A 15,686-nucleotide genomic window follows, 5' to 3' on the forward strand; every position below is an offset into this window, starting at 1 on the left:
TGGGTATGAAAGTTTTAAAATAGTGGGTATCTTTGTAATCTGAATGGTTCATTGTTATATATTGGTGGTGAAAATCTTTGGCAGTTTTGATTTAATCTTTATAGTCATAGGTGAAATATATTTCTGATTCGTGACTTATTACACTTTCATGTCAGTTAATTACATCTATTTTTTCCTTCTGATATTTCAAGCATCACAACCAGGGATAGTATGCAATTGGTATCTTATTACACATGTCAGATATATTATAACACGCTAATGGTTACCTATTACATATTACTTATGTCACATGTAGCCAGAATATAATAAGTATTACTTGGTTTAATGTTTACGATTATTAATTATACAATTACTGTTTCTGTCTAGTGTGAATATGGATGATGCGGATTTTGTGGTCAATGTGGGATCGACTGATACTAGAATAGATGGTGTTGGATCGAATGTGCCGATTATTGGGATGTTGTTTCAATCTGCAGATGAAATGTTTGAGTATTACAAGGCATATGGACAAGTTAAGGGATTCTCTATTAAGAGGAGATCATTAACCAGGGATGCAAATGGCGTCTATCGATATCTTGTATTTTCCTGTGGGCGGTCTGATAAGTACATTAGCCATTCGAAAAATCTTGTCAATCATCGGGCTAATTCCAAGAATGATTGTAAGGCCAGACTTGTTGCTCGGTTATCTGCATGTGAGAAATGGGAGATTACACAATTAAATGATGTGCACAATCATAATCTGAGCCCTACACATTCTAGGTTCTTTACTTGCAATAGAGAGATTAATCCACACGTGAAGAGACAGTTAGAGATAAATGACATTGCAGGGATTAGGCCAAACAAGAGTCACAATTCTTTTGTAATTGGAGCTGGTGGTCATGACAATTTGAAATTTTTGGAACGGGACACTCGCAATCATCTTGCTCATTTGAGGTGTATGCGTCTTGGTGAGGGTGATGCAAATGCGGTTCAGATGTATTTCACTAAGATGCAAGCTAACAACCATGGGTTTTTTTCACTAATTGATTGGGATGAGGATGGTAGACTGAGAAATTTGTTTTGGGCGGATCAACGCAGTAGGGCTGCATACCATGAGTTTGGTGATGTAGTTACTTTCGACACGACATACCTAACAAACAAATATGATATGCCGTTTGCTCCTTTCGTTGGGGTTAATCACCATGTTCACTCTATATTATTAGGATGTGGACTGATATCTGGCGAGGATACAGAAACTTTTGTATGGCTTTTTAGAACTTGGCTTGCTTGTATGGGTGGTGTTCCTCCTTCAGGTATTATCACTGATCAAGATAGGGCAATGAAGAATGCGATACAGTTCGTATTTCCAACAACTCGCCACAGACTATGTCTATGGCATATTATGAAGAAATTGCCTAAAAAATTTGGTTCACATCGTGAATATGAGGGTATATCTCGTTTATTACACGCCGCTGTTTATGATACACACAGTATTGAGAATTTCGAAGGTGAATAACATTTTTTCTGATGCACTTATAAATGTATATAAAGTTTTTATTCACATTGTTAAACATAGTCAAGTACATGTGTAATATTAATTAGTTCATGTGTAATAATATTAACAGACTGTTTAATTATATCATAATAATGCATTTCATTTTATTGATATCACACTTAATATGTCATGTTATGTTATTCAACCTATATGTAATTACAACAATTACAGTGTGAAGTGTGGCTAACTATATGCTATTGTGATCAGATGCGTGGCGTACATTGGTTGGAAGATATAATCTGGAAGGAAATGCATGGCTATCTTCTTTGTATTTAGATAGGGAGATGTGGGTGCCTATTTTTGTACGAAAATACTTTTGGGCTGGGATGTCTACAACACAGCGAAGTGAGAGTATGAACGCATTTTTTGATGGGTACGTTAACTCAAAGACTACGCTAAAGCAGTTTGTGGAACAATATGAGAATGCTTAGAGGAAAAAAGTTGAGAAGGAGTGTCAAGCAGACTTTGATTCATTAAACAAGCAAATCCCGTGTGCTACATTTTACAATATGGAAAAGCAAATCCAAGGTATTTACACAGCAGCAAAGTTTGTTGAATTCCAATCTGAATTGACAGGAATGATGTATTGTGGAATTAACCAGGTCATTGCGGATGAGGCAAATTCACAATATATTATATACGAGGATGTTGTATATGGTGAAGGAGGTAGGAAAAAAGTTCTATTTACTGTGACGTATGACGGTAAATATGTTAATTGCTCTTGTTTGAGGTTCGAGTTTAGGGGTATTATATGCAGACATGCTATCAATGTTCTTGTTTGTAATGACATTGAACTATTGCCAGAACCTTACATATTTACCAGGTGGAGGAAAGATGTTCGAAGAACTCATTCTCGTGTCAAAGTGAGCTGTGATGGTTGGTCATTGCCCCCTGAACAACGTCGTTATGATGATATGTGTAAAGCGTTCACTACATTGGCAGATTTGGCGGCTGACCACGAAGCGCAATATGATATTGTCATGGAATGGATAGCTACATCGTCGAGAAACATGTCAAGTAATTCAAACCCTGCTTTGATTAGGGGTTCATGCAATTCAAATGATCCAGTTGTTAAGAGATCTAAGGGGCGTCCTCGTAGTGTTATGAAGAAGAAGATTTACAAAAACAAACGAAATGGGAGTGGCAGTACATCAGCAGGCATATCAACTACGCAGGAGGAGGATGATAATAGCGTTGCACTTTGATATCAGTTGTTGTTTATCTATATAATAGTTGCAACGAAGATACCTTGTGTTTTTATTCATTGATAATGTGTATTTGTAGGTTTGCATGGGTATCCTACGTATTAAAGTATGTTTTTATATTTAATAATGTGTAATTGAACTCAGTCCGTGATGAATATTGGTTTTGTTTGGTTCATGTAATTTTTATTATTTCTTTAAGTTTTAGTCAGCATCAAGGTGTCATAATTACATATGTTGGTGTTTTTGTTGAACTTTAACATGCACATATTAAAGGTAAAAGTAACTGTGTTATTAATAAATAAATGCACATACTTTAACAATAAAAACATATAATTCAAGTTCTTCTACTAATTACTTAATCAGAATTACACATAAACAATGTATCGATCAGGTATGCCCAGCATATGTCATACACTTATCAACAAAATATTAACTTCCTTGCTAACTTGTCAGTCACACCCCTCAGAAGGTTCCTTTAGCCATATTCTGTATGTCATGGTAATGTTTAACATTCCACGAGTAATTACCATCATTGAGAAAGCTATGCACCAGCTTTGCCCGGAACTTATAAATATCTTCTTTAGTTAGTTTCTTTTCAACTCCAGTGTGGGTGAAATAACAGTACACAATGTACATGCTAATGATGCCACAGTCAACCCTGCATTGCGATAAGAATATCAGGATTTGTTCTTAATTTGTTGATAAAATTGATGGACAAGTTAGTTAGAATACTCACGAGTCAGCTGCTTGCTGCGGAGTCTCCCACATTGTCACAATGTTATCATCCTCAAACTGGCTTGACGCATTGAAAACTGAATTGCAGAAATCTCTCTGCATACAAAATACCAATAAATGTCTCAATCGATTATATAAAAACACTAAATAAATATGTGTGAATCACCATCATAATTGCGTCTTTCAGATATGGATCTTTGTAGTCCTTATTCCCCGGAAGAATCGAGTTGTAATGTTTCCAGCCGTCTTCCTTGTCAAGCACAAGTGTGGTCCAGTGGTTGGCACTCTTGTGTGTCCCAGCGGAATGAAGTGGGAATATTATAATTCTATGGGCACGAGAATACTTGAGCAATTTATCAATCAGATGTTTTTGTATCAGATCCTTCCTATTATTTCTGAGCAACGTCATGCCCAATCCTGTCACAACAAATGTTTGCTCCCAATTGTCAACTGAAGTATTCCCATATGGAGGTGTTTTCCATGTCCTCATTAGGTACTCAGAATATGCATCAATCATCTGCAAACATGTAATGCAACAATTACAATTAATTAATTGTTAATAACTAAAATAATATATTATAGTACGTACAAATTAACTTACATTGTTCGACACCATCCCATTGTTGACCAAGTTGCATATTTCAACCCACAAGATGAAGTTTGATCCGGACCACACCATTGTACTATAAGTGTTATATTATTGTTAGAATAAGTTTTTGCAATTAACAGCATGTAAATAAATGCAAATAATGTGTAATAACATATATAAATATACAATTATATAATGTTGTTATTAATGAAAAAAGCAGTGTAATAAGACATATATAGAGTGTTATAGGAACCAGTAGATAAGTCAGTGAAAAACTCACTTATCTTCGCCAATGTCATCAATTTCCCTCAGTGTCTTCTTGTCTTCTGGGGGAATAAACCTGTATGTTCTTGAATTCTTTTACAACCGTTTATTCCTAATTATAGCTTGAGGTGACTTTTGCAGATCCACATTGCAAATTTCTATTACCTCACCAATCTTAGCCTTTTTTTTTTGATTTCTCCTTTCATAATGTGCATACTCAAACTCCGAGTCTTCTATTTGGGTACGCGTCTTCCCTTTTATACCCCGGACCATTGACGAGGGAGTTTTGATGACATTGCTTGTATCACATTTATGTTGCTTGTCTTCAACTTTATTATCATATCCACCATCCGCCAAACCAACATTGCCACCAACTACATTGACATTAACATGTTCGTCTACCACTAAACCCATTGCATTTGGATCTTTATCTACCAGTAAACACATAGATTCGATCTTAGTCGTCTGCTCATTAGGTTCATTTTCCCTTTGAACGCCCTCGTCATTTTCAACAAGTTTACCCTCATCTATGTTATCATTAAATAAAGAGCTCCGTAATGATTCAACCTCTGCAAGCAGACCATCTATTTGTTTGCCTTTTTCATAATTTTCTTGCTTCAAATCTTCGGTCTCTTTCTTTGCATCATAAATCTCCTTTTCAAGTACGCTAATTCTTAACATGGCTTCATTTAGCTTTCCGCTTGTGTCAACTGATCCTTCACCTCCATGCTCTTTGACACTGTCATTGTCATTTAAATCATTTTCTGATGATTCACTGCTAGATGAACTGGAGGACGAACTCAAGCTTGTACTATCATCATCTGTGTCAGAATCAGAAAGTGCACGTTCATTCTCTAGTGCTGTTTTTTCTTTTTCGGACATAATTAACATACCATCAATAACCTGAGAAACATTAAAATGTTTATTTAGGTTATAATAATGTGTAATAAAAATAAATATATGCTTTTTTACTTGACAATCATCAAACACTAAAATATCAATCTTATTTAACAGAGAAGAATCATAACACACACATAACATGTTATAATCTATATTAAATGTGTATTTATGACATACCTGATCAGCAGTTAAATTCTTTATGTGTTTTGCCTTAAAATCTTTTGACCACCCTTTTAAGTCCCATTTCAACAACCTTGGAAACATGGTTGAATGAACTGGGGTAAATACATTTGTGTGCTCACAAAACCAATACTGCATAATAAGATAATAACACTCTGTCAATTCAAGTTTACATATTTCCAACAACTAAGTACATATTAATTTGCTTACCGACATCACAGTCACGCATCCGGTAACTTTGTGAGGACTTCTACTGTATTTTCTGATGGATTCCATCAAATTATCAGATATTGCCTTCGACCAATTGTACCTTTTTACATTTTCCAAGTCAACAACATATTTGATGAATGCCCATGGGATACTATCAGATCTCGTTGAGAAGAACAACTTTATACATGTGTATAACATCATCAACCGCGCAACATCATCAGCATCATTATCTCCTCCCCCATATAATGCTTCTGTCAATGCATTCTTTATATTACTTGCCTTCATGTGTTTTATTTCTGCAAACCTTCTGTCAACAAATGAATTGTTTATTGGCTTCTTGTTCCTGCCAATTTTCATTGTCTTTGGTCCTGAGACAACTCCAAAAATCAGAGTTATGTCATTATCACTTAAATGAACCTTCTTCTTGCCCATCACAAAACATCCTTTGCTCTCGTCAAATGTAGAAATTATGTCACTTATCACTTTATCTTGTTTCCTAGTCTTCACTTCAATTTCATCTTCTTTCATAAACCTTTTGTACATCCACCAAAATGGAGTCTTTTTACGACTCCTTCGATGTATTCTCTTAAAATTAAGGCTCTTTACTAGGGATATAATCCCTAGGATGTTTGACCTATACTGATTGGCTTGAATATTCTTCTCTTTCATCGTGGATGGAACCACCTTCTCTTTTGAAGAAGAGGCAACCATATCGCTATTCTTGTCAATCTTTCTTTTCTTAACTGCTCTAATCTTTGTCATTCTGAAGACCATGAACATGTAATATAAATATCAAAATGTGTGATTATGGATAAAGGATGACAATGATAAACACTAAATACTCAGCACCAACTAAAACCCAATTTATACCATGTCATTATCAAATAATAACATATGACTACTATGTAATAACGTGTAATAACTATATTAATACATGGTAAACCAAAAAACACTTCATCGAACCCTTTTAGATCTCAGTATTGTTATATGTTTTTCAGACTAAGCCATATGTAATTATAAGTACAATATCCATACCCAAACAAATTTTTTACCCAAGAAAGTGTCACAATACCCATCAAATATGTAAATATAACAAATATCAAGGCATCAACCTCCAAATAATTTGTATAATCGCGTTGGTATATCACATTCAAGAACACTGTTGGAAAATTACCCGCAAATTGTGAGAACTTTGTCGAAATTGTTCATGAACACCGACGACATAGTTCAAGAACAATGACAGAATAATATAAATGTTCAAATAATTTACTTTAAATCTCGTCAAAATTGTTGGATTTACCTGTAAATCTTCTTTTGCCCAAATCTTGTCGACTTTCCGCTCACTTCCATTTGTGAGAATTGATCTTCATCTCTCCACTGCTTTCTCGAACATCACGTCTGCTTTTAGGGTTTTTGCTTTTTTCTTTTGGTTAAATGCCGCTCAATTACATCAGTTTCAATTTCGAATTTCAATTACACTTTGAAAAGCCAAAAGCTTTAAGATACAGTCAACAACACATGTGGCATGCCACTTGTGTTAGGTACACTTATGTATAAGACTTTTATGTACAACTAGCGGGGCCGTTATGATTACCTCGTTTACTTTTTGTGATTATTTTGAGGATTTCGATACTTCAAGATAATTAAAAGATTTTTTATTAGCAATTTTTATTCTCTCTTATTAGCAGTCTCATGATTACGAGCAGACACCGATCAATATCATATTAAAGAGCTTGTTATTTATAAAGATCAAAACTAAATCAATAAATAAATTACAATTGGCCGGGCCAAACCTATAACAGGCTACCCATATCCAAATTCCAATTTACAATACCAGTAGGGAAAAAAAAAAAAGAAGCAATATTGGGAGGAATTTTAGGATTTCAGATGCTAAAGCTAAGGGAAAAAGGATGCCCAGATGATCTTTGGATTTTAGAATTTCACTGTAGAAGCAATATTGTAATTAATTATTTTTAGCAAATTTTTGTCTCGGAGAAGAGGTTCCAAATGGTTTAAAAAGAGAATCAGTCACCCAATATTACAACTGATACCGACAGAATCTATATAATCTCAAGTTCTTGCTTTTCTATCTTTTTATTTCAGGGTTTCCTATATTGTCTGTCAGCCATTTGTGAACAGTGGGGAAGACTTCTCTTGATATGTGGCTGCAGTTTGTAAAGTGTGCATCAAAGCAAGGACTCAGCACCACATCTTAAGTTTTCTTAGCATGTTGGTCATCACGGGGGTGAACAATGTCCATTACATATAAACAATATTGGCCTAAAGATTTTGAAACATATTCGTATTTAGGGGAAATTTACTTCAAAGCAGCATTAGTGCCATTGATCACATTTTCAGCAAACGCATGGTTGCTGAAATTATTAAAAGATACCAAGATAGTCGAATGATCAATACATCCCGACGTTTTTAGAGAAAACTATGGAAAAGCATCTTAGGAAAGAGCGGAGCGAATCACTATTGTCCACTACTTGCAATTTTCATTTTCTGCTCCAGATAAGGCTTGCTGAAATATTCAGACAAACACCAAGTGTTATAGAGTTGTCAAAACGGAAAAATACAAAATGCATGGAGAGGCAAATCATAGCAATATCTATCACCTGAAAGCGCGACAAAGTGTACTGCACATCATCTTCTGAGATTTGGTGGTGAAGGACGGCTCTAATTCTGAAACCAACAATAAGTATTTAGTTTTTAAGCTGCTAGATCTCTCTAACACTCCGAAGACTCACTGTTCTTTTAGCAATGTTGTCATTCTTTAGTAAAAATAAATATAGTAAGTTATGCTTTTATATCGCCAATGTAGAATCATCTTATGAGGAATTGGATTATATATTTAACAAAGTTAACAGAGTCGAAGTAAGGTTAATCAATCATTGATCTTGTTAATAAAGCATAACTTCATCAACAGAACTTTAGCCAAAAAGTTAACATCACATACTTGTTAAAACACTAACGAGTATCAGGCGTTACAGCGGGAACTCTGCTGATGAACTAGAAGTTCATATTCAATAGATATGGAAAATAGCACTATACAGAGTACAGTGCAAAAATAATAGATTTTAGAGAGATTCAAAATTTTACACTGACCTGGATGGCCCCTCTTGCATCAAAAGCACACCATGTTCTTTTAAATTCTCGCAAAGTTTTTCTGCTGTAAGCTTTGAATCCTCCAGTATGTCAAAAAATATCTGGTCATATTAAATATTACAAGAAAAAGGTAAATAGAGTACTCCTGTTTAGACAAATAGGTAACAGCAACCACTGGATTAGATTTTGAGATAATAAAGCAAGACCAAGAAAATAAAACATACTTTTGTCTTTGAAATAAACTACCAGTAACAAACTCCCAACCCCTCAAACCCCAAAAGGAAAGGAAAAAAATGCAAAAACAAAATAAAAAATACAAACTAACAGCACACAGGTAAATAACAGCTAAACTAAGAACTTCAATATGAAACAAAATCAAAACCTACCAGAACTTTGTCATTTGATCAAAACTTAACTATTTAAATCTTCTTTTTTTTTTTTTTAATTTCACATGTACTTGATATTGCAAATTGAAGCAGATTTCCAATATTATACAGTGAATCAGCAAATAGTTTAAGCTTCAGAAAAAAAAGAAGATACTCACAATGTTGGTCTCCGCTGGAAGAGCTCTTAGTCCTTTGATGTGATTCAGCCCATCTGATACAATGTGAAAAAATGTACAAAAAATGGAAAGTTATGCTTATAAGAAAAGCCCAAGCAGTAGGTTTCCATCCAAAATAGCTCATATATTTGAACCAGTCTCAGTTGTGTTAATTACCTGCTAATATCTTAGCATTCTTGTGATCAGCTTCAAGTTTTCCCACATTCTCCTGTAAAGCGACCAGCGCAGCCGCGCAGATGATCCCGATCTGTCTCATACCACCTCCTAGGGTTTTCCTAAGCCTTCTAGCCTGTAGAAGCAGAAGCAACAAAGTTTGGCACCATTTCCGCGAGATCAGAAGAGAGAGTATTTCTCCAACTTGAAAATTAAGATTACTACCTTGGCAATAAATGTTTTTGAGCCAACAATCACAGATCCAACTGGAGCACCCAGACCTTTTGAGAGGCAGACCTGATGCCAGTTGAGGCGATACATGAAGAACACTAGATAATATCGTAACTCATGTATATTGTTGATATAATTTAGAAGAGTTGAATAAGCCATGATTCAAAACAACTGATGCATGAATATAAAAGAAACATAGAAACACACTGAAAGAAACCCCTTTATTAGTTAGGTCTGTTGTCTTACAAGTTCTGCTTTCCAAGGATAAATCAGCATTAGGAGATGAAAATGATTTATGTAAAGAAAGGAAAACAAATAGAATTATGGTATTTCAGATGAAGAAAAAGTGAAAAACAACTAATAGCACAGGTATTAAGTGATTATACCGAAACAGAATCAGCAGCTTGTACAAGTCTATGGACAGGAACTCCCAGTGCCTGCAGACAGTATTTGTCAAATTAGATGCCTAATCAGACGTTCATAAGCCTCATTAAGATTTAAAATTAAACAATATCATTCTCCTTGTAACAACTTTCATAAGGATGATAGCAAAACAAGTCATAGAGCAGCAATGTTATATAAGTGAACATGCTGAAAATTTTACTCACAACTGATGCATTGAAAATGCGAGCTCCATCTATGTGAAGCTTCAAACCATGGCTCTTAGCCAACTCCCCAACTCTATCTATGTATTCCTCAGACAAGCATCTACCACCAGAGCTGCAAAAAATAAAAAGTTGTTTATCAGATGTTATAGACTGCAGAAAGAATTCTAATGAATTAAAAAAGACTGCAAAAAGAATAGAGTAACAGCTATGTTGGAAAGAGTGACGAAAACTCACACTAGAAATTTAGTTAAATATCAACAATGAAACATTTAAACTTCCATAAAACAAAGTAAGAGATTTAAGCAAAGCGAATATGTATATTTGAAAGCAATTTCATTTTCCATTTCACTGTAGCCTGTTATTATATGTCCATTCTTTATAAGTTAGCCATTGCACAAAGGCTCAAACAATGTAGAAGATTCAGTATCATGTAAAGTGCACCAAAATTGACCACCCTGCTAACGTTATGTGATCCAGTCAAGGCTAAGTTCTTTTTCCACTTGACAATCCCTTTCCATATCATTATGGAGACATATATATAGGATTCACGACTTGCAGGTGCCAACACACAGAATGGTTAATGGGAGCACTGTAATACATCTTTGAATGTAGTAACAGAGAGTTCCATGTGTATTGACTGCATTCTAGTAGCTTAGCCAAAGTTGGAAAGGACAAAGCTTTGACAAGTTGGTCCTGCTGAAAAATAGAGATGGATTGGGGAAAAGGTAAATGACAGTGGAAATATTTTTCAAATTGAATAATTTTCGTTAATCTTACTTTTCTGCCCCACATGCAAGGAACGGCCATTAAGAAAAGTATTAAGAGATACGAGCAACATTAGAATAAAACACAACTACAAATCCACCAAAATTCCACCAAGAAAATAAGCATAAGAACGTCATCCAACTTCTTCAAAACAAAGTAGGAATCTAGTCATCTAAGCATAAAATAATATGCTACCCTACCACCATCTAAAACAATTTCATGGAAATGGTATACCTACTTTGCATGTGTATTTTCCAAGCAGATAAGTCTTGTAGTTGGGAAAACAATTTCTCCTCTTGGATCCCTAATTGCAGCTTCAATCAAATCAATATCCATGGTTCCATCTTTATTGTTCTTCACAGTCTTGGGATGCACACCTCCAATGGTGGAGATCCCTCCGTTCTCATAAATGTGGATATGAGAATTGTCTCCAAGAATAACTTCACTTCCCCTGATTTCACAATGAACAAGTACACTTATGAGGTTGCCCATAGTACCTGATGGAACAAACAGACCAGCTTCTTTTCCTGTAATCCTTGCCATCTCCATTTCTAAGCAAAAGGCAGTCGGGTCATAACACAACACATCGTCATCAACTTCAGCAGTTGCCATAGCAGCCCGCATTGTATCAGTTGGTTTTGTGACAGTATCCGATCGAAGGTCCACCGCTCTAGTCACCATTTTTAGCTGAAACTATTCCGACAGAAGATATAATATTAATATAAAACAAAGAGGGGAAACACATGAGTGATGCATATTCTATCAAGCACCAGTTTTCATGAGAAATTAAAAACAGAAATTGATGTGAAAATCAATCTTTATTGCTAGACTAGTTTTTAAGAGGTGATCAGCAAATAATTAGTACAAGTAGTTACATGTTTTTTAAGAGTTTTGGGGATGAATGATACTTTTCCTGGTCACTCTGTTCTCAAGAAATGTTGTTTCAATCAAAACAGAAGGGATGATTTTCGCATCCAAACCCAATTAACAAAGAAGAGTGTAATGACAATATTAAAAATAAAAATAAAAATAAAAAACTGGGTAACCTTGGGAGGACAAACTTGGGTCTAGAATTAAAAAAAAGAAACAGCAGCTGACCAGTTGAAGCTCTTTGCCTCCTTGAAAATAACTCTATTTAGCTCCTCCTTTTCTGCATAAATACAGTTATGAGGGAATGATTACTCAGCAAAATATATTATAAGGATAAGATTGCAAGGTCACATGCAACTCTGGAGCCTCTATCCTCTCAAATTCTCATCCAAAAGTGAACGTACTCCACCAACCCTAAAGACATAGGTAAACAGACACATACCCTTCAAATTCTCAGAAACTTCAGACGAAAATCCTCAATTCAAAAAACCCAACCTTACCCACCAATCACTCAAGCGTTCATAACATGCAATTGTGTCTTTTTTGAATTTGTTAGTCCCAAACAGAGAAAAATCAAGACCAGGAAGGCTGCGCCAGACTTGTCAAGAATTGTGAAATAGAGTAAGAGGTAAAAGTACAAGGAAATGAAGAATCGCAACTGTGGGCCACTCCTCGTTTCGCTCCTCTTTTCGAATATACAGTGAATTGTGAATGAATATGATATCAAAAACAAATGGAAAGTGGGAAACCTCACAACGCAACTTGATAACAGACGAAAAGAAAGAGACGAAAAGAGAAAAGGTTTGGTGGTCTTTATGCGATGCAAAGGGTAATGCAACTCCAAAAAGTCACAATACGTACATACGTGGTGTTATGTCAGTCAACAACGTCAACAAATAGATATGGACTGGTGGTGAAGCGATACAACGCATATTGCTAGTTGTGGTTGTTTGAATCATATTGGTTTCTTCCTTCTTAATTAATTGAATGAATATAGACTTCTTTCTTCCTAAATCTTCTCATATGGAAGTTGTATGGAAAGACAATTAGTTCATTTTTCCTAATAAAATCAAATTCATTTTTTTGATAAAAATATTTAAAATGATATATGTCCATAATTTTTTCATTCATAAACTTACTCCCACTACCAAGTGGCTTATTATATTGACAATGTCATTAGCTACTACTAAGTTTTATTGCAATCTCGTTTGGCTATAATGACTTATTACATTCACGTAATTAATTATATTAACAGTGTAATAAGAAGAACCATTCAAGTTTAACAAACCACTGTTATATGTTTGATAACAAGTTTAATAAGCACATGCCAAATTTAAATTGGTTTACATTACATTAACAACAAGATATTCAGGTCATAAGTTGTTCGGCAAATGAGTTACAGAACTTAATTACATTGTCCCACACACAATTTAATTACATTATTCAATATAATTACACAGCCTAATAACCCACTGAGCTAAATATACTATCAAATGTACAAGTCTAATAAGCCACTAGCGAGCTAAATAAGTAAGGAATAACAAGTTCTAATAAGCCACAGGAGAGCTAAATAACTAAGCAATAACAAGTTTAATCATTAGTGTCTTATTATATTGCCTTTAAAAAAACTTGACAAACTCATTTGCAATTTGTAAATAAAACCCAATTACAAAGAAGCTTGATAAAGGATTACTATTATTTCACCAAAATTATAATTACATTATTAGTCCTAACAGGATAATAACGTACTACAATGTTACATAACAAAAAACGCCAGAACGAATGCCTTCAAACAAATTTGCTTTGCAAATCTTATTACATTGTAAATCAAAATGATCATGTATCAAAATGATTTTAGACCAAAACCCTATTTACATTGCACACTGACAATATATTTAACTCTGTGCATACCCATGACCTAAACTAACACCAATCCTCTAAACCATAGAAGAAACAAGCCCAAAACTCATAATATACCCACAGTATAGCCATTGACGACCCTCGTATTAGCACCAACAAGCCCCAAACCCAAATTACCAAAAAAAAATCCCTAACCCACGTCAGCAATGATAATAACCCAATACCCACAAATCATGAAATTGGAGAGAAACTTCTTTGGCGATGGCCTTAAAACTTGTAACCATAATCCAAATAAGGGAATTGGAGAGAAGCTTCTTTGGCAAATTTGCCAGAATTTTTTTAGCATATCTAGTGCCCGATGATGGTCGAGGGCATTTGGGGTTTGATCTACATGGTGCAACGGTTCATTTGGGAGTGACGGAGTCTGATTTTGTAGCCGGACGACAAAGTTAAGTTGTGGAGTGGGGAGTGGCATGGAGGGAAAAGAGGAGAGAGAGAGAGGGGGGAGGGAAAGGAGAGAGAATGAAATTTGAAATCTCAAGAGACAAGAAGGCTAGGTCTATTTTTGATTCTCTGAAATTTGAATTTTAAAATTTATGTTTCTTTGAATTTTTAAAATTGACATGTTAGAAAGTCTACTTGACATTCCACATGTTTATGTAAGTTTATGCATGTTTATATTATGGATGTGTAGTACTTCCATAAAAATATATCCAACTTGACACATATAATAATAAGATTTTGACACGGGTTGCATAGTATTTTGAGATGTGTTCATCATCATAATTTTTATTCCAAAAGTTTGGGGTCGGTGATTAGACCTCTAAATTGAGGTCACAATATCCTCTAATTAGGATGTTCAAGCACTTATTATTTTAATTAGTTTTACACTTATGGGTGTTTCTCATTATTTTTGTGAAAAACAAGATTAAATCGACTAAGTTGGAGACTTTTTGGTGCTGAAGAAATGCAAAAAAATAAATATCTATCCAAACACCTTCATTGGATGTCCGGACAGTTAACTTGAGGGTAAAAAAGTCAAATAATTTTGAAGCTGCAGTGCAAAAACTCAACTCAAATCAAAAGTGTCTAGACATCATCACCAAGTGCCCGGATAGCTAGTCAGATGCTCAAAGCGTCCGGACATATGCTCAAGGCGTCTGGATAGATGCTCACGACCTACAATCTAAGTCCAAAGAGAATAATTGGTATCCAACTTTATTTCAAACCAAAAACATAATCAAGTAAAACATGCTAAGAATGAAAGATAGAGATGTTACGAGTGTTTTGAAAGCATCAGAAGCATATTCTACTTCTTCGGAAAGCTTGTGGGCTTCACACGTCGACGGCAGATGGTAAGTAGTCGCGTGTGTGGTGGAGGATGGCAATGAGGCTGGTGTAAAAAGATACGACTACTCCTTGGGAGTGTGATCGTGCCCTTGGTTATTCTATCTAACCTCTGGTTAGTCGCAGTTAGTAATTTTCTTCCGTGCTTGCAAAAAAAAATGTTGTTAGAGGTGGTGGAGATGTCGGCAGCTAAGGTGGCCAAAAATGTTAGACTCACCACTGCTCTGATACCATGTTAATGTGTAAGTGTGAGAAAATATTGAGAGAGGCAGAGACTGGGGCAGAGAGTTTAGAGGGGTATAGCTCTCTTTGTCTTCTCCCAGAGAACAATTGTGTTTTTTTAAAGAGGGAACTAATGCATGTCCATAATATAGACATCCATAATTGTCCATAACTAGGTGGCATTCCACCTAAACTAGTCTAACTGGACAAATTCAAAATTCAAAAAAGCAAAACCCTAAAATCACTCTTATCTCTCTTTTGTGACTTAGATACTCTCTCTCTCTCTCTCTCTTGTCTCTCTCTCTCCCTCTCATCTCTTTCATGCCACATTCTCTCTCTCCTA

The 15,686-nt window shown here is 35.1% G+C and overlaps 3 protein-coding genes across 11 annotated transcripts; 2 read left to right on the forward strand and 1 right to left on the reverse strand.

Moving 5' to 3' along the window:
- Positions 1–373: 373 nt before the first annotated feature.
- LOC120008746 (protein FAR1-RELATED SEQUENCE 5-like) lies at positions 374–1,965 on the forward strand. The gene is made up of 2 exons (XM_038859121.1): positions 374–1,487; positions 1,742–1,965. Exons 1-2 carry the CDS (start codon positions 374–376, stop codon positions 1,963–1,965), a joined length of 1,338 nt encoding a protein of 445 aa, XP_038715049.1.
- A 78-nt stretch (positions 1,966–2,043) lies between these two features.
- LOC120008747 (protein FAR-RED ELONGATED HYPOCOTYL 3-like) lies at positions 2,044–2,739 on the forward strand. The gene has a single exon (XM_038859122.1). The coding sequence runs from the start codon at positions 2,044–2,046 to the stop codon at positions 2,737–2,739; it is 696 nt and encodes a 231-aa protein (XP_038715050.1).
- A 5,088-nt stretch (positions 2,740–7,827) lies between these two features.
- On the reverse strand, positions 7,828–12,651 carry LOC120008542 (probable low-specificity L-threonine aldolase 1). 9 transcript variants are annotated; one of them, XM_038858909.1, is made up of 11 exons: positions 12,553–12,651; positions 12,143–12,194; positions 11,283–11,737; positions 10,280–10,391; positions 10,058–10,108; positions 9,666–9,737; positions 9,444–9,576; positions 9,270–9,322; positions 8,726–8,826; positions 8,236–8,302; positions 7,828–8,141 (listed from the first exon to the last, which is right to left on the reverse strand). In XM_038858909.1, exons 3-11 carry the CDS (start codon positions 11,723–11,725, stop codon positions 8,103–8,105), a joined length of 1,071 nt encoding a protein of 356 aa, XP_038714837.1. In that variant the 5' UTR covers positions 11,726–11,737; positions 12,143–12,194; positions 12,553–12,651; the 3' UTR covers positions 7,828–8,102. The 9 variants fall into 9 exon arrangements, with proteins under 9 accessions (XP_038714837.1, XP_038714843.1, XP_038714841.1 ...); XM_038858915.1 differs by having other exon boundaries at positions 11,283–11,731; positions 12,553–12,610; XM_038858913.1 differs by having other exon boundaries at positions 12,091–12,194; positions 12,553–12,569.
- Between the last annotated feature and the right edge of the window lie 3,035 nt (positions 12,652–15,686).

This window comes from Tripterygium wilfordii, chromosome 11 (genome assembly GCF_013401445.1).
Source record: "Tripterygium wilfordii isolate XIE 37 chromosome 11, ASM1340144v1, whole genome shotgun sequence".
NCBI lineage: Eukaryota > Viridiplantae > Streptophyta > Magnoliopsida > Celastrales > Celastraceae > Tripterygium > Tripterygium wilfordii.

Coding starts and splice junctions, on each gene's coding strand:
- LOC120008746 (XM_038859121.1), top strand. CDS start 374: ATGGATGATGCGGATTTTGTGGTCAATGTGGGATCGACTGATACTAGA. Junction 1,488..1,741: donor CAGTATTGAGAATTTCGAAG/GTGAATAACATT, acceptor TATTGTGATCAG/ATGCGTGGCGTACATTGGTT.
- LOC120008747 (XM_038859122.1), top strand. CDS start 2,044: ATGGAAAAGCAAATCCAAGGTATTTACACAGCAGCAAAGTTTGTTGAA.
- LOC120008542 (XM_038858909.1), bottom strand. CDS start 11,725: ATGGTGACTAGAGCGGTGGACCTTCGATCGGATACTGTCACAAAACCA. Junction 9,738..10,057: donor AAGCTGCTGATTCTGTTTCG/GTATAATCACTT, acceptor AACTGGCATCAG/GTCTGCCTCTCAAAAGGTCT. Junction 8,827..9,269: donor TTCCAGCGGAGACCAACATT/GTGAGTATCTTC, acceptor TAATATGACCAG/ATATTTTTTGACATACTGGA.